Source organism: Arachis hypogaea, chromosome 8 (assembly GCF_003086295.3).
Source record: "Arachis hypogaea cultivar Tifrunner chromosome 8, arahy.Tifrunner.gnm2.J5K5, whole genome shotgun sequence".
Lineage (NCBI taxonomy): Eukaryota > Viridiplantae > Streptophyta > Magnoliopsida > Fabales > Fabaceae > Arachis > Arachis hypogaea.
Window position 1 is genome coordinate 27,282,229 of NC_092043.1, and position 19,072 is coordinate 27,301,300.

Below are 19,072 nucleotides of genomic sequence, written 5' to 3' on the forward strand. Positions count from 1 at the left end.
TTATTTATCCTTTATTTATAAATCAAATCAAAAAGGGTGATTTTTTATTTTAATAAATAAAATAAATGTAATAATTACCAAAATAAATAATTTAAAAAATATTTACCGATTTAAATTCCACAGTCTTATCTCGTTTACAGTGTAAATGAGATGACATTTCATGTAAACGGGATAAGATTCGTCAGCTGCAACGTGTATATCTCGTTTACACTGTAAACGAGATAAGGTCTGTCTGCGCCTATAGGTAGAAGTCGTTTACAGGGGTATTTCTCATTTACACTGTAAACGAGATAAGATTCGTCAGCTGCAATGTGTATATCTCTTTTATACTGTAAACGAGATAAGGCCTGTCCGCGCCTATAAGTAGAAGTCGTTTACAGCGGTATTTCGGGCCCCATTTTGACTTAGTCAACCTCTTTCTCCCCTCTTTTAACTCTTTTCTACCTTATTTTAGATTGATACAGTGATGGCGCGCTAGGCGGGAAACGACAAAGACATCAACTGGCTGAACGAGACGTCGCATTATGCCAGGATGACCGACTTCGAGGTTAGCTGCGTTCGGTTTGTTTAGGGTTTAGGGTTCATGGTACTTTAACCGGTGCGATTCGATCACCCGGTACTCTGCACTCCTTCGAATACTATAGTTCTTCACACCCTGAAGCACTGCCTCTTAGTTTTTGAACCTGTGGCCGACCTGAAACTCTACACCATCATCTAGATTGTAATTCTCTTCACCCATGTCAGAAAACGGAGTCCTCTCATGCATGGCGTCCAGATCTAGACTGTAATAATGAGTTGCCACTGCCGATAGCGCCGAAATTGGGTGAGGTGGTGGTAGGACATGGTGCGCCACAGTCTGAGCAGGTGTCTCCGGAACAAACTCATCCTCATCCCTACCATCGGACGAATCACTGTCCGCACTGTCCGCCACGTAATCCTCGTCCAACTCCTCCTCGCCCTCCTCTGCCTCATCCACTGGAATGGCGACATGAATGGACGGTGGTGCGAGAGGTTGGTCGTCCTGTACATAGGTCGAGTGTACGGAACTCCCACAACCACTATGTCCCATCTCGGCGGAAAGCTCCATTACCTGGTCTACCATGATCCTCCCATGGATGTCGAACATCAATCGCACATGCTCATCCCCTTGAAATCGGAATAGTCGAAACCGGAAGACTCTGTTACCCATGGGTGCCAGCAACCTATATGCCACCCATCCGATCTCCCTCATTTCTGTACCACCAAGCTTGCTCAATATGAAACTCTTTAAATCCGACAACGTATTCACACGCTGAGAGAGAAACAATATCGAATCCTCACACTCAAATGTCATTCCATTGTCGCTATTTCTCATATGACAATTGGGATAAACAAGCACAACTATGTATGGACTGTTACTGGCCATTGATGCCTTGTTTTCATGAGAAAAACCAGACAGAAAAAGGATAGAAAATGTTTGTAGAGAATACCAACGGTTACACATCATTTTATACATGCTATTAACTTATCTTTCATCTATCTCGTTTACAGTGTAAACAAGATATACACGTTGCAGCTGACGTGTCTTATCTCGTTTGCAGTATAAACGAGATAAGACTGTAAAATTTAAATCGGTAATTTTTTTTAAATTATTTATTTTGGTAGTTCTTATATTTATTTTATTAATTAAAATAAAAAATCTTCAAAAAGGGTCTAATTTTTAAATTTACTTTCACATTTTTTAAATTTAAATTTTATTCTATTAATATATTATAGTCATTTTAAATTATATAATTAAATTTTAAATAAAAATATTTTTTTAAAAAAAATAGCAACATAAAATCATGGTGTTTTCCCTGGTAAAGTCATTGCTGACCTAAAAAAGCGGAGTGAGGCAAACATCTTGGATCTTATAACATGGAGTAAACATATTTCCAATTAATAACTGTAACGTAACACTCCGTTAATAAATGAAAAATTATAAGGCTTCAATTTCATATATTTTTGTTATCCATTGGTATAGTTTGATAGAACAAAAATTAATCTCCGGTAGAGTCGCAGATCTAAATTTTTATTATTGTCCATTAAATTACTATATACATAAAATGAAATTTAAACTCTCAAATACTTACTTAAACGCACAAAATAAAATTTAAACTCTCAATACTAATTTAAATGAACAAGTCCATTTGACCAACTCAAATTGATTTAATTTTATATATAAATAATCTAAATGTGTTAAAAGTAGGTAATCCGTTCTCCCTGTCTTTTGTTTGTCTCTATTACATTCTATCTCATCGTATCCCGTTCGGTTCTGGATATTTGAGAAATTTATATTTATACAAAAATATGTAAATTGATCATTCAAATAATCCAAATTAGTTCAATTTCATATATAAACACTCCAAATGTTATATTTGGATTTATACAAAAATATCTAAATTAAATTCGTATAACATTTATCTTTAGATGAGTATTTTGGTGACATAATATTTATACTATTTTTTATTTTATTTAATATATTCCGTAATAAATAAGTATTAAATGAGACAAATTTAAACTTAGTTTGGATAAACAGTTTAATTAAATTTTTTTTATAAAATAACTTAAACAATAAATAACTATATTAAAAATAACTTATAAATAAGTTATTTTGTATTTGAATTTTTAGTTTTAAAAGTGTTTCTTTTATAAAAATATGATAAAAAAATAATAGTATTATGAGAGAAGTCATTTCTTTTAACTTTTTTATAAATTCTTAAATAATTTCTTAAAAAGCTGTAATTTAATTTTAAAAATTATACTAAATATTAATACTACTATTTTTTATAAATCAAAAGCTTAAAAAAATTACTTTTGAAATTTTTCAAATAGTGCTAGACTATTTTTTTTCTCCTAAACACTAGCCGTCGGGAGACAGAATATACTTATTGCCGATGATCATGCTACTTAAGGCCTAACACAAATAATTTTTTATCTGTGCGCCTACAAAACCTTGCTGTGAAGGCCTATGCTGGTACCCAACAAGAAGAAGCATATAGGATTCTGCCCTTCCAACCTTGTAGAAGCCATTTGCCATCAGCATGAAGCATGAAATCTCTATGATAACCTTCATTTCTCAACATATCCTTAAACTTCTCAATCATTTGTTCATCCAATGAAAGCTGCCTGAACCCTGCTCTTGTGTTCCTTACCTGCCATTTCTTGTAATTGTGTGGTCTCTCAATCCTCTCATTCCCTTCACAAGCCACAACATTCATCACTTCCTTCCCAAATATAGCTTCCTCATACATCAACCTTATAGGATCATCACGGGCAACAGTGTTATCAAGCATGTCAAACATTGCTGAGTAATGAAACATTGCCTCCTTAAACCTTGTCACGAAGAATGCAGCATCATAGTTACCATTTATAATGCCATGTACAAATATGTTCGGATTAGCCTTCCTTATTAACTCCAAAACAGAATCTCTAGGATTCTCCAACACAACTGTCTCATCATGCAGATTCTCAAATCTAAACATGCAATTCACAGCTACAAACTCATTCTCCCTTATCTTGAGATCCTCAACTTTGATTCTCTCCCATTTCTTTGCAACAATAGCATTGAACTCGAAAGGGATGTTGAATCGCTCGCAATACCTTGCTAAGCATTGCCCTGTTTGCTCAAGCTTCAAACCAGGCAGTGGATACTCTATCCCGGTTATGCGAAGCTTCGGAGGCCCACTGGGGAGTCTGGATAGGCGATACATAAGTCCAGGCCACTTGAAGCCATAGCGGATGCCAAATTCGACAATGTGAAGAGTTTGGACACCTTCCATGGCCAAATCGCCAATTGAGTTGACTGAGAACCTGATTCCAAACTTGTCAAATGGACAAGCTAATGTAAACATTTTGTAGGCCTTGACCATATCAGAAGCAGAGGGCCTTTTTGTGGATAAGGCACTATGAATGTGTGTACCTGTCCCTGCCATGCGTGCTTCCAGAGCATTTACAAAGCAATGGGACAATCTCTGAGTTGCATCACCTGTTGGAGAAGAATGCAGCTTAATCTGCATCAATAACTCTTTTGCCATTGGACGGTTATCAGAAGAAACTGCTTGTGCACATTGCATCAACAATGACCTCAGATCAATAACTTCGTCGTCATTTTTGTCATTTCTTTTCCTTGCACGGCTCTTCTTACCGCGAGAATCTTTGGGAATGCCTTCATCAGCTTGGGATGACCCTCTTCCCAATCCAGCTCCAATAAGTACCTTATCAAAAAATTCGGATAGCTCAGTGTCATCCATGTACAATGCTGATTGCTTGCTACTGCTTCCTATGGACTCAGCAAGAAATTGGACCTCTTCCTCTTCCTCTTCCTCTTCCTCTAAATCATAATCGACTTCTTCAGTCTTAATCACCACCTGTCCTAATCCACTACTATTGTTTGTGGCAGTGAAGTCGCTTCTGTGGTTAGATTGGGGGGTGGTGGAGGATGGATTGGACTGAAAATTAAAGGTATCAGGAAAAGGTAAAGTGTTTGGCATCAATGGAATCATAGAAAGATCAAAACCGCTCCAGAAGTAGTCAGCAGAGCTGCTAGTATTGGTGGTGCCACAAGTGCTGCCAGAACTAGTACTGCTATAACTATCCCCAGGGCTCTCCACATTGGGGTAGTAATTATGATGCTGGATAGAAGAAGAAGTTGAAGACCACAAAGTAGAGGCAGAAGAAGGATACCTCTGGCCAATGGCATCATAAAGTGATTTCTCAGCTGCTAGGAGAGCCGAGGAATGTTGGAACATGTTGTACTCTTCATCGATGTCTTCTTCCATCAGCATTTCATCTATGTACTTTAGGGCTGCAGCAGAGAAATCACTCTCATCAAAGGGAGCTGGATTTTCCTCCCTACTAGTTGTGAAATCGGTGGCCGGATTTCCACCATGGCTTGGATCAGCCATCTAGCTAGCACACGACCTCAGACTCAAATGAGAAGCAGCAGGAAATTTAACCACTAAGCTATGAACTCATCTGCTGAAATAAATAGGTCATGAAATATAGAGAAATTCTTAGTTGTGCTAAGAGCATATCAGTGTTTTTATTATGATGAAATAATAAAATTGCCTTCCACATAAACATTATAAGTCTATTATTATTTTTTCTAAAATACTAATAACATAGAATTTAACTTCTAAATGGCAACATAAATAGCGCAGAGTAAGAACATTTATTTTCTCTGAGAGGACACAAGAAAAGAAATTTTCCTGAAATATATTTAAGTAACAAGGATTTGTGTTAGGTACCTGAAGTTAGTTATAGCAGTGTTGCATGCTATACTATGGTAGTAGCAAGGAATGGTTCTGGATTGCATGCATAGGAAAGTAGACTTTATAACATGTCTCTGAGGCAATCGCTTTCAAGGAGATGGTGAACCACTATACACATCATAGGATTTTCATGTATGTTTCTAGAAACGAAAAACGGCTCCTTTTGTGTTCAAATTCTCAACAACAGAGATAATGCTCCCTCTGATCTTTTGTTGAAGAATTTTCACGTGTCAAAATGCTTATAAGGTTAATGACATGGAAAATGGAAAGCATGTATGTGCGTTTCGTTATGTTATCCAATCCAACTAAAACCTATAATTGGAAGCAAACATTCAAAGTAATGTAACATATATACACATACCTTCCTTCCTCGGCACATATATGCGCCATAAATGGAAAGATATTTTGAGTGGAGTGGAGTGAGTATGAAAGGCATTAAGTTTGAGAGCGAGATTGGAAGATATTTATTTTACGAGGAAACAAGGCGCGGGGATGTAGTGGTCATCACCGACCAGGTAGAGGTGCCGGCCACTTGCCACCTGGTTAGGGTTGAATTCAACGCTTGGAACTGTGTCTTTGGACGACGATGGAAGCTGATGTGTTCATTTCATTCATCATCGTAGTATCTACAACACTCTCACCGGCCACCGCCATCATAGCTACTTAGCTAGGTTCCCGAAACGTACTCTCTCTCTCTCTCTCTCTCGCATAAGATAAGAATTAAGAAACGTGCAAAATTCTTCCATTTTCTTCCTGCCTCTGAATACGTGCATGGAGCACTCTTAAAAAATTCAAACGATCACAACTTGGCCCATTGCAACATAAGTTGGGCCTCGCAGAGAGCCCATGAAAAGGCCTGTCTTAGAGGTTATATACTGATGTTTGCCCATGACCAAAAAAAAAATACTGATGTTTGCAGCAGGTTTCACTGTTTCAGTAACAAATTCAGAAAATTCATAATGCCGCAAAAAATAAATTATATTAGATTTTAAATATATATATTTTTTAAATATAAAAAATAAATTATTAAAAATTCCAAGAAACGGCCTATACGCTCCCCCTTCGGTCACCGAAAAAATAATACGCTCGCCCTTTGAATTAGTCCAGCTATGATGTATAGATAGTTAGACACAGACACAAACCAGAATACGCGCACATATGAATTTTAAATTCTTGTAAGATACGTGAAAATAATATATATGGCAAAATACGTATATAAGTCCGTTAGATACAAAATTTTTACAATTCAGCCAAAAGAAAAAACGAGACATGAATCAACTAAAATATGTCTATATGTAATTCAAATCAATTAAGTTCGAATATTAAACATGAGTAATTCGAACCGGAACGGTTCGAATTATATAGAAGGTAATTTGAAACTACTTAATTCGAACTATGAATGCATGCATTGGTAGTTAGTTCGAAGAGATCTTATTCGAATTATATAGTGAGTAATTCATTAGGTAGTTCGAATCCAGCTGGTTCGAATTATATATATATATATATATATATATATATATATATATATATATATATATATATATATATATATATATATATATATATATACTGTTTCGAATTATGAAGGGTCTGACGTGTATAAGTATGGTGTGAACGTGAATTCTTCTCATTAGAATGACAAAATGGCTAGTGAGGAGAGTTTTGTAATATTGGTGCATTACAGAGGTCAATTATGAGAAAAACATGATCTGGTATGAAATTCACCGATAAGAATCATATGAGTATTTTTATGAGACCTACGACGACATTCAATGACTTCGTGAATTCTATAATACAGAAACTTGGGCTGCAAGGCGTGAAGCGGGTTCAGAAGTTATTCTATCGCATTCTGATCTCAGTGCTGCGAGATGACGTGAAGTACGATTGTTTCATCATAGGGAGTGATGAGGATTTGCAGGTCCTCTTCCATTGTCGTCGACAGTTTTCCGAGGTCAGGACGCCTGAGCTGTTGGCAAAGTTGGTTGATGTGGTATCTAGCTCGGGAGGTTCGAACCGGAACACCCACACTATAGGCACGGTAGCCAGTTCTAACTCGAGACCTGTTGGTGCATCTTCGTCCGTGCCTGTGAATGCACCTCGGGACGAGCCTGGCACCTCACCGTCCTTCGCCGTTGATCTCAACTGCAGTGGTGGCAGAGAAATTGGTATCGTGGATAGGGTGCCGACTTCTTTACAATGTGGGGCACCGGCTGGTATGGGTGATGCATTGCTGGATGATGATGACGATGATGATGTGGAGCCGGACCTCATTGCTGATGACAGTCTCCGGACCTCATACCTGTCTCACGACGTCGATCTCGAGCGACCACAGGAGTCTTGATTATCATGTGATCTCGGCGTTCATCATGCCAATGGTTAGAGCTAATGCATCCGTCTGCATCAAGGTACTACTGAATGCGACGGAGGCTCACTTTGGGTTCAGGCCGACTTATAGGAGGGTCTGGTTGGGCAAAACAGAAGGCTGTCGCCCATATTTACGGTGATTGGGATGAGTCATACAACGAGCTGCTGCGGTGGGTCTTAGGAGTTCAGATGATGATGCCTGGCAGTGTTGCAGTGCTGAGGACGAGTCCTGTTCAAGTGGAGGGGAGCAGGTGGACGGCTCCCAAGCCTATTTTCACCAGCTTTTCTGGATATTCCCACCATGTATTGAGGCATTCCGGCATTGCAAGCCGTTGGTGAGTATCGATGGAACCCACTTGTATGGTAAATATGGGTGTATATTGCTCGTTGCGATTGCACAGGACAGGAACGCCAACATCCTGCCTGTTGCATTTGCACTCGTGGAGGGTGAGAATGCGGAGTCCTGGTCGTTTTTTCTCTCCCATCTCCGCCATCACATGACCCCACAACCGGGACTCCTGGTGATATCAGATAGACACAACGGTATCAAGGCTGCACTTGAGGCTCCCGATGGAGGATGGCTACCACTTGCTGCATACCGTGCATTCTGTATTCGATACGTGGCCGCAAATTTTGCCCTCATGTTCAAAGGTAAGGACGTAAGGAGGCTTCTTGTGACTGCAGCCTATGCCAAGACTGAGGTGGAATTCGATTACTGGTTTGATATTCTACGGTCTGAAGACCCTGCCATGTGTGACTGGGCGAACAGGATTGACTATCGTTATGGACTCAACATCGGGATGAGGGTAGGAGATTCGAACACATGACGACAAACATCCTCGTCGTCTGCCACCACCCCTCCCCCTAGCGTCTCCCTCCGCCATGGCCTGATCGAGCCACCTCCACTCACGCTGGCTCCTACGTGTCCCAACACGAGCTCTCTGCTCAACGCAACGCATATCCGGAACATCATCCACCCGATCCATGTCAGGCACTCGTCCGGCACCTCGCTGTGTCACGTTAACCGGAATAAGCACGGCTCTGGGATCCCTGAGATATAGCTCAAGTGACGGGAATCTCTTACCATGCTGACCCCACCAATCCAGAAAATCATGTGACGAACCAAGGTCTGGCACAACATCAAACCGGAGCATATGATCCGCCCGGCTCTCCCAATGAAGGTGCCAGAACTACAATCTATACGGGAAATAACGATCACCACCTCTTCCATCCTTGGACATCAAGAAGTCGATGTCGAGGGTAGGCTGGGGTCGGGGCTGTACTCCACCAAACTGCGGTAGCACCCGATCTATCGGGTGCCACTCTATGACGGTGAAATATATCAGCGCTGTCACACACCTCCACAACGTCGTATGCCAAGGCTCCAATATCTCCAAATGCACAACCTGAATAACGTCAGGAGATCTGACGGCATCCAAATAAACTGCGAATAGATAGCATCGCCGTTTAGCCAAGAACAACTGCTAATCTGAAAGAGTATATAATACGAAGGAGTGGTTTATATACTTACATCTCGAGCCTGTAAGACAGTAAGAGGTCTATCCTGAGCCTCCACATCTGCACTCGAGGTCCCTTCTCGCTCGCTGTAGGATTATGACCTGACCACCTGTAACCCAGGCCCATGTTATCACGAAATGAAAATAGCACCAAGTAATATAACATTATAAACGTAGATATAATAAAATAATAGTAGACGACAAAAAAAAACATAACAGTACCTTGAGGCCAAGAGCCAGCTGAAAGTATCATATCCAGCGGGTCTAAATCCAGGAAAGCGCCAGAAGATCCATGACTGAAGTAGCTGTAACAGTCCAGCTAACTTCACCACATGTCTGTTCGCCACTTGGCACATGCACCGGTATAACCACAATAGAGCAGCTGATCCCCAGCTGTAGCCACCCATGTCCTCAAGCCTAGCTACGTATGGGAGCCACCTAATGTGAATGTGGTTGCCGGACTTATCGGCAAATAGCTGAGTCCCTAATAACATCATGATGTAGGCCCGAGAATACCTCCTAACTGTGGGCTTATCGGCTCCCTCAGGGAGCTCTCCGAAGATCTCCTGGAATCGGCTGCAGTTCACTACAAACTTCTGCATTTGGTTCGCAGGAGGTAACACACCAAGCAACTCCTGGAACCACACCCAAGCTGGCCGACCACCCTGGATGTGTGTCTGGAAATCTGTTAGGCAACCACTAACATAACATCAATCGATCGGCAGTCCTAACTGGTACGCCACGTCCTGCAGTGTAATAGTGCACTCCATGAATGGCATATGAAACGTGTGCGTCTCCGGACGCTAGCGCTCAATGAACGCACTGATCATGGGCTCATCCAGTCTGAACCATCTCTCGTTCAACCTCGCAAGATGGTATAAGCCGGCCATCTGCAAGTGCGGAACGTATCTCTCGTTCAGACGCATACCCTGCTGCCGTCGCATGCTCGAGATACATCGCTGGGGCTGCAAAGTTAATGTACCAGAAAATAAAAAACAACTTTAATCATTCACTAACAAAAGATCATTCACTAACAAAATCACCAACAAAACCACTTACAAAATCACCAACAAAAACATAAACCACTAACGAAACTGCTAACAAAACCGCTAACATCATTCACTAACAAACCCAATGCCTAAACCACTAACAAAACCACTAACATCATCCACTATCAAACCCACTAATTAAACCCCTAATATCATTCACTAACAATGTCACTAATATCAGTCACTATCAAAACCACAAAAAATATAAAAAAAAAGTTATTTGCTCCTATTTTAAAAGATCAAGTTTGCATGAACCTTTTCGTTGATGACACCAGCTATATGGGCTACTCCATCCAAACGATAAAGTCTGTCTGGATTATCTCCCATCAGCTAAATATTCTGCTCAAGCCTTTGTAGAAGTCATTTTGGGTCATTTTCTCTGGAATTTGGTGGAGTATAGATTTGGAATAGTGGTTCGAATGAGGTTAGTTCGAACTCCTTATATAGGCGAAACATAGAGTAATTCGAAACAGCCTGTTTCAAATTACTATGGGTATGAAAATTCACTAGTTCAAACCTAACCCATTCGAATTAGTGTGATAGTGTGTGTGTAATTCGAATCAGCTTGATTCGAATTAGTGCTTGAGTGCGCGTGTGTGTAATTCGAATCAGTGTGATTTGAATTACTATAAATTTGTAATTCAAATTGCACTAATTCAAACTATATAGAAATGTGCTTTTGGTGGAACCTTGTAACGTTTTTCCTTTTGGCTGAATTGTGAAATTTGTGTATGCCATTAGCTTATTTGCGCATTTTGCCCTATATATATAAATTATTTTTTAATTGTTTTTAATATTTTTTTAATAAAATAATAAATTGGTCTCATACGTTTAGACGTAATCCTATTTTGGTTTTTAAGATTTAAACTGTCATATATAAATGTAAAAAAAATTCATTTAGCTCCAATATAGTCTACTGTGAGGTCAAAGTTAAATAATTAATGAAATATCCTACATAACAGCACTACAAGAATAAGGTCGATAATATGGAGAATAACTACAAACTCCAAAGGCACAAAATCAACCGTCGATGCATCAATACATTTATTTATCATTTTTCTTACAATTTAAATGAAATATTTCTATAGAACTAAGGAGAATCTATCTATCTATTCTTAATATATAAAAGTAAATAGATAAATTTATCCACATTACTTTTAAGACATCTTTTTCTTTCTACTAATACAATGTCAACAACATCGCTTACTTGGCAAAACTTTAGAATCAACCACTCAATTTGTGTCAAATTAACTATTATTTTCAAAGCAAAAAAAAAGTATAAACTATAAGTAATAAATATTCAATTATAGCTAATAAAAAAGTATTCTATTACATACATAAATTCACACATAAATTAAAATTGTAAAAAATATATATATACAAGTAATAGAAATATATGCAAATTAAAGTGCAAAATTATCAATGACAATAATTAAAAGTTAATAATAATGTCTAACTCAATTTGTAACCTACAAAAATATTGAATCCATATCTCTATATTTATTATATCTTACCGTTATAAACAATACAATAAATTTATAATCTAATAATAAATTTATTAATTTTTATAAATAACTCATAAATGTAATAAACATTTATATTACAAATGTCATAATAATATTATTAATCATAATAATTTTACGTTACAAATATTAAAATTTCATACTATTTGAACTACTTATATAAGTCTCTTATTACTATTCCTTTAAATAACATCAAATTTAGTACAAGAAATTTATCTTCGAACTACACAACATCTTAGACTTACTCAATGGAGTATCATTCTTTGGACAATATCACCAAACAAACAGACAATTAGTTTATCAAAGTTCGTGTAGTTCGTCTATGAAAAATATTAACACCGACAAATGAAGAGGAACCTCTTTACTTAGACATGATTATATTAAATGAAAATGTACAAACAAACATATTTATTGTATTTTTAATTAAATTTACGAAAAAATACTTGCTTTTTATACTTTTTATATTATTTTATATATAATTGTATTTTAATATCGTTAAAATTATATTTCTTTTAATATGCTATTCATTGTTCATTTTCTAATAACTTAAAAAAAATAAATGTAATCAATTTTTTTAACTAAATATTAACTATGATTTACTAACACTGTAGTGAACACCTCTTCATGTAATCGTGAAGAAAAATATGATGAACAAATTCAAACATTTGTTACAAGAAAAAAATCTATACTATAAAAAATTTGAAAATAAAACATGCAAACGATTTGTATACACTAATTAAAGGTACAATGAAAACAATTTGCTTACTCATAACTGTTGTAAAAAAAATTAAAGATCCAGTTTTAAATATTTTCCAACACTATTTTAAATTTGCATCACTTGAGGCATTATCTGATAGAATGGGACAAAAAAATATTAACAAGTAATTTCACTTTTAATATATAAAAGTAAATGGATAAATTTATCTACATTATTTTTAAGATATCTTTCACTTCCTACTAATGTCATGTCAGCAACATCGCTTACTTAGCAAAACTTTAGAATTAACTACTCAATTTTTGTCAAAGCAACTATTATTTTTAAATCAACAAAAAAAGTAAGAAAGTATAAACTATAAGTAATAAATATTCAATTATAGCTAATAAAAAAAATTCTATTACATACATAAATTCACACATAAATTAAAATTGTAGAAAATATATATATACAAGTAATAAAAATATATGTAAATTAGAGTACAAAATTACCAGTGATAATAATTAAAAATTAATAATGTTTAATCAAATTTGTAACCAACAAAGATATTGAATTCATATCCCTATATTTATTATATCTTACTATTATTAACAATACAATAAATTTATAATCTAATAATTTATTTATTAATTTCTATAAATAACTCATTAAATGTAATAAACATCCATATTACAAATGCCATAGTAATATTATTAATCATAATAAATTTTACGTTACAAATATTCAAATTTCATATTATTTGAACTACTTATATAAGTCTCTTATTACTATTCTTTTAAATAACATCAAATTTAGCACAAGAAATTTATTTTCGAACTACACAACATCTCAAACTTACTCAATGAAGCATCATTCTTTGGATAATATCACCAAACAAAAAGACAATTGGTTTATCAAAGTTCGCGTGGTTTGTCTATGAGAAACATTAACACCCATAAATAAAAAGGAACCTCTTTGCTTAGAAATAATTATATTAGATGAAAAGGTACAAAACAAATATATTTATTGTATTTTTAATTAATTTACAAAAAAATATTTTAATTATTTTTGCTTTTTATACTTTTTTTATATTATTTTATAATACTTTATATATAATTGTATTTTTAATATCATTAAAATTATACTTTTTTCAATATATTATTCATTATTATTTTTCTAATAACTTAAAAAAATATATATAATCAATTTTTTAACTAATTATTAACTATGATTTACTGACACTGCAGGTAACACCTCTTCATATAATTGTGAAAAAAAATATGATGAACAAATTCTTCATCGGCTACCTAGAAGAACATTGTTAGTGCCTATGAGCATCTCAAGAAGTGCTTCATTAGAATATTGGGGATGTCCACAAATCAATTTGGTATGATGAGTAGTGAACTCCTTTTGGTAAGCTTTGCAACCTTATTCCTTATGTACATATTTTATAGTGGCTGACTTGTGGAAAGGGGTGTCTTAGAAGGTTGATAGTTTTACCACGTCTATTTCACATGAGATTAAGCAGTTTATTTGTGGTCTGAGATATTCTAGTTCGACTGAGTTTGAGCCACAGTGGGAGTGGTGGCCTGCAGCAACAAAAAAGTATAGTGCAAGGGAGGGCTATAGATAGTTATTAGAGAAAACATTAAATTGAAATGTCAATAGTAACTGGAACTAGTTGTGGAATACAAACATTCCGGAGAAGTTCAAATTTACTATGTGGTTTGGCTTTATGATGCTCTACCAACTGAGACCTTTCGATTCAAGCGGCATTTAGCTTCTTCAGATATGTGTAAGAGATGTAACAAGGCGCAGGAGACTATGGAACATTGCCTTAGAGACTGTGAATGATCAAAGGCAATTCGGCATATGTTGGATCCTAGTATCCTGGATTTGACGGCTGGTACTGCTCTTGAAGAGTGGTTTCGAAAGGCCTTGGCTAACAATAAGGCGTCTTTTGGTACAGGGCTTTGGTTGGTATGAAGACATAGGTACAATGAAATATTCAATAATGACAACCCTTGGACAGACCACAAGGTTGTTGCCTTTGCCAGAATTACCGTCAAGGACTAATAGGTTTACAGGAATCGAAACAATGCCTTTAGGTCTATCAGAAATTGCCTGTGTTGGGAACCACCGGTAGACAACAGTTTTAATTGTGATGCAAGCTTGTATCTGGATTCAAATTTAGCGGAATTTGGGTGTATTATTAGAGATTTTGAGGGAGATTAGATCTCAGGCTGTTCTGGAAGTATTCCCCCTGATCTATCATCATATGTGAATTATTTGTTGCTTGGAGGTGGTTGGTTTTAAATTGGGATTACGGTTTGAGGGATATTATATGTGAAACGGATTTCCTTGACATTCTGCCCATCATGCATGAGTTTACAAGTGGGTATTCATCTGAAGTAACAGATTTGGTTCACAAAATTCAAAAGCTTTTATCTCGTCCTTGACTTGTTCATGTTGAGTGGGTGTCCCGAAAAGTAAATAGAGCTGCGGATTGGATGGCTAGATATGATGCCAAGAGTAACTCTAATCATGTTATTTGGTCTGAGCCTTGTGTTGATCTCCAGCAAATCATCCGCTCGGATATAGGATAGTGTTTGCTTTGTTTCTTTCCATGTTTAGACACAAAAAAAAAATTCAAACATTTGTTACAAGTTAAGAAGAAAAAATGTATACTATAAAAAATTTGAAAGTAGAAGATGCAAATGATTTGTACAGGTCAATTAAAGGTACAATGAAAGTAAATTTTTTACTCACAACTATTGTGAAAGAAATTAAAGATTCAATTTTGAACATTCCCCAATACTATTTTAAATTTGCATCACTTGAGACATTATCTGAAAGAGTGGGTCAAAGAAAAATATTAACATGTAATTTCACTTTATACTATTTTAATTATTCCTATTAAAAATAACTTATTAAAAAAATTCTACACATTTTTGTTCTTTTTACTGTAAATATCATTGAAAAACTGCATGTACTAGGAGAAGAAGAATAAATAGATGTTAAAAGAAAACCTACAAAAATACGAAGAATGTCATTGATACTTAAATAGTAAAAAAATATAGGAGTAAAGGACATTTTCGTCCCTGACTTTTTTTTTCGTGGACATTTTCGTCCTCAAGCAATGGAAAATACATTAAAGCCTCTAACCCCTGAAAAACATGGACATTTATGTCATTCCGTTGAATTCAGCTGTTTGCCCTGGACGAAAAAGGCTGAGCTGGTAGAGGTGGCGCTGAGGTGGCACGTAACGGAGGCTAGGTGGCATGGAGCATTTTGTTACAGGACGTATAAGTCTCTAGAGACGGAGCATTTCGTAACAGGACGTATAAGTCCTTAGAGACGAAAACGACGCCGTTTCGTCTCCTCCCCTATCTGCCCTTTTCTTCTTCCTTTGTCCCTTTTCCCTTCCATTCTTCTTCCTTAGCCCCTGCCTCCATCACCGCCGCACAGCCGAGCCTCCGTCAACTACCATCAACGTCGGCGACCTACTCCTTCCTCTCTTTTCACGTCTTCTTCCCTTTCTCACTCCTTTACTCCCATTAGTCTCTTTCTCCTCACCCTCCTTCCACCCACCGTTCGTCCACGACAACCTTCTCGGTGACCCACTACCGCCGCGCCGCTGCCTCTCTGCAAAAATTAGTCTCAAATCTCGAGGGGTTAGGGTTTTTTCCACACCAACAATAATGAACAGTGTCGGATCGGGATCCTCGAACCTCTGCATAAATGACACTCTCACTGACGACGAGCTTCGTTCGATCCTGGCGATGGTTTCACATGCTTGCTCGATTGGACCTTGCCCAGTCCGTTTTGCGGTCGTTTTATCCCGGCGTCACCGATTCCGACCTTGACATCATTGCCAATGGTTTCACATTCTTGAAGGTCCTCAATTTGCATAATTGTAAAGGTGAACTCTTTTTCCCTTTTTTTCTCATGTTGTTTTTGTTTGTTTTGCGAAAAAAACCGTTGAAATTGACCTTTGGGATGTTGCTTTTCTTCTAATGGGGAGTGAAAATTTCAATGAGATTCACATGGAATATTTTTTACTTTTCCCCCTTCATAGATCAAGGAGAAGGACACTGCGTGGTTTGTCAAGTTCTGTGTTTCCTGGTGCAAGCATTGATAATTGATTCATTCATTCTCTTAGCTGCTTTTATATTGTTGAGCTAAGAGTGATTTCTAAGCTGTAAAATAATGATGCTTATTATTACAGTAAGAACTTGGGGACGTTGTGGGATGATTTGGGAAAAGCAATTGAAGGAACTAATGAAATAGAGATTGGGGAAGTGGATTGCGGTGATCATCAAAGGAGCTTTGTGGCATATGCTTATAATGTAGTGTCGCATGTTTCTTAAAATCTCATGCTATGTTTGAGTCTACTCTGCACTCTGCTTCTACATTTATGAGTTCAATGATTGATATATTTTATTCTTGTAAAATTCTGAATTGCATTTGACAGTTAATTGAGTATCAATACTGTCAAGACACAAGTGCGTGAATGGAGAAAAATATTTTTGAATGGTCTTGGATTATTGGATATAATTTATGTGTGATTCTTTACTGCTTTATCTAATTATCTAAGTAGCCATGAATGAAGAAAGGTATTCTTTAACTCAATGAAAAACATCATGGCTTTTTCACCATCAATTATTAACTGATTTATCCACTTAATTATTTATTTGTTTTACTTGCTGGATGCCTGTATTATCTATTCCCCATTGCACTCTCACCCCATGTGTTAACCAACGTTTGAGGAAGCATTAATAGATCGAATTTTAAGTTTACATGGTTTTTGAATTACCAAGTTCAAGGGATGTTGATTCATTGAAGAATTTTGTTTTGGAAAAAACTGATAAGGCAGCAACAAATGCACAAGCACAACAACTAGATAGTAATAGAGAACTATAACTACTTTTTGAGGTATATCTTTTGCTTCAGCTTTATTTTTATATTCTCTATCTGGACCCTCCAGTGTTATCCCTCGACACATGGAATGTTTTTTGACGAATTGACATTTGGTGAAGGCTGGCAAGAGAGAGAGAGAGAGAGAGACTAATGGGAGCAAGGGAGTGAGAAAGGGAAGAAGACGTGAAAAGAGAGAAAGGAGGAGGTCGCCAGCGTTGATGGTGGCTGACGGAAGCGCAGCTGTGCGGCGGTGATGGAGGCAGGGGCTGAGGAAGAAGAATGGAAGGGAAAAGGGACTAAGGAAGAAGAAAAGGGCAAATGGGGGAGGAGACGAAACGGCGTCGTTTTCGTCTCCAGGGACTTATACGTCTTGTTACGAAATGCTCCGTCTCCAGGGACTTATACGTCCTGTTACGAAATGCTCCATGCCACCTGACCTCCGTTACGTGCCACCTCAGTGCCACCTCTGCCAGCTCAGCCTTTTCCGTTCAGTGCAAACGGCTGAATTCAACGGATGGACATAAATGTCCATATTTTTCAAGGGTCAGGGGCTTTAATGTATTTTTCATTGCTTGAGGACGAAAATGTCTACGAAAAAAAAGGTCAAGGACGAAAATGTCCTTTACTCAAAAATATAGAAGCAATTTATTTTTCATTTACACATATAGTTATTAACAGAATACTAATAATTTTAGAAACATTGTGTTAAAAGTCACGTTGTGGAAAAATCTCTCATGTCAGATAAATAAAAGAACTACAACATAAATAAAAGACAAAAAATTTGTTGCATTCACATCAACATTAGTTAGTGAATATAAAGGTAGATCTTTTTCAAAAAATTTTAAATTTATTGTTTTCCTTAATTCAAATAATTACATTTTATATAATACATTAAATGAGACAAATACAACACAATCTTATTTTATATAACCTATTATATTATAATATTTTAGGTAATTATTCGATTAGCACAACTTCAAATACAAAAATCTACATTAATCCACAAACGGAAGAATTCGCACAGCTGTATGAGTATTTCATAACTAATAAGTCTATCAAAAATTAATTTATTTATTTAATTATTCAATTTAATAAATATATAAAAATTCTAAACATGACTGATTAATATGAAGAAGTTTACCGTCCCGCATCGCATTGGTCTCATTCTAGTGATAAATAAATATTGATACATACACGATTGATTTTGTACCTCTAGAGCTTGTATCTATTCTCCAAATTATCGACCTTGTTCTTGTACTGCTGTCATGAAGGACATTTCGTTAATTATTTAAGTAAAACATTTTTAGATTCAAACAGGACACTTTAAACTTTAAGGACTAAAACAGGATTACGCCCAAACGTATGAGACCAATTTAGTACTTTACCCAAAATATTTTTTGTTTTAACAAATAATAATATATACTAATTTTAAACTCAGTTTAAAAAGATATGTTAAAAATTAGGTTAGATACACTAACACGTGACAGTATTTAAATTGTCTAAATGTGTTTAAAAAATAAGTTTTTATTTTTTTATTAAGATATAATTAGATATAAAAGACACCCATTTTAAATGAATATTATGTTTAAAATGTATTCGATATATGAACACAACAACTTAACAAAATATGCTTGGTAAGTGATTTTGATAGTAAAGATAATTGGTATCAGGAATGTTCAAACAAAATTGTCTCTGGTCATAAAATAGGAATGAT

The 19,072-nt window shown here is 36.2% G+C and overlaps 2 protein-coding genes across 3 annotated transcripts; both read right to left on the reverse strand.

Annotated features, from left to right (window-relative positions):
* Positions 1-2,783: 2,783 nt before the first annotated feature.
* LOC112705161 (scarecrow-like protein 14) lies at positions 2,784-6,050 on the reverse strand. 2 transcript variants are annotated; one of them, XM_025756014.2, is made up of 2 exons: positions 5,268-6,050; positions 2,784-4,995 (listed from the first exon to the last, which is right to left on the reverse strand). In XM_025756014.2, exon 2 carries the CDS (start codon positions 4,923-4,925, stop codon positions 2,988-2,990), a length of 1,938 nt encoding a protein of 645 aa, XP_025611799.1. In that variant the 5' UTR covers positions 4,926-4,995; positions 5,268-6,050; the 3' UTR covers positions 2,784-2,987. The 2 variants fall into 2 exon arrangements, with proteins under 2 accessions (XP_025611799.1, XP_029144264.1); XM_029288431.2 differs by having other exon boundaries at positions 2,784-4,998; positions 5,268-6,046.
* Positions 6,051-8,845: 2,795 nt separating this feature from the next.
* On the reverse strand, positions 8,846-10,288 carry LOC140174687 (protein MAIN-LIKE 1-like). Its single transcript, XM_072200179.1, has 5 exons — positions 10,232-10,288; positions 9,996-10,137; positions 9,395-9,857; positions 9,187-9,282; positions 8,846-9,080 (listed from the first exon to the last, which is right to left on the reverse strand). The coding sequence occupies exons 1-5, from the start codon at positions 10,286-10,288 to the stop codon at positions 8,846-8,848; spliced, it is 993 nt and encodes a 330-aa protein (XP_072056280.1).
* Positions 10,289-19,072: the final 8,784 nt, after the last annotated feature.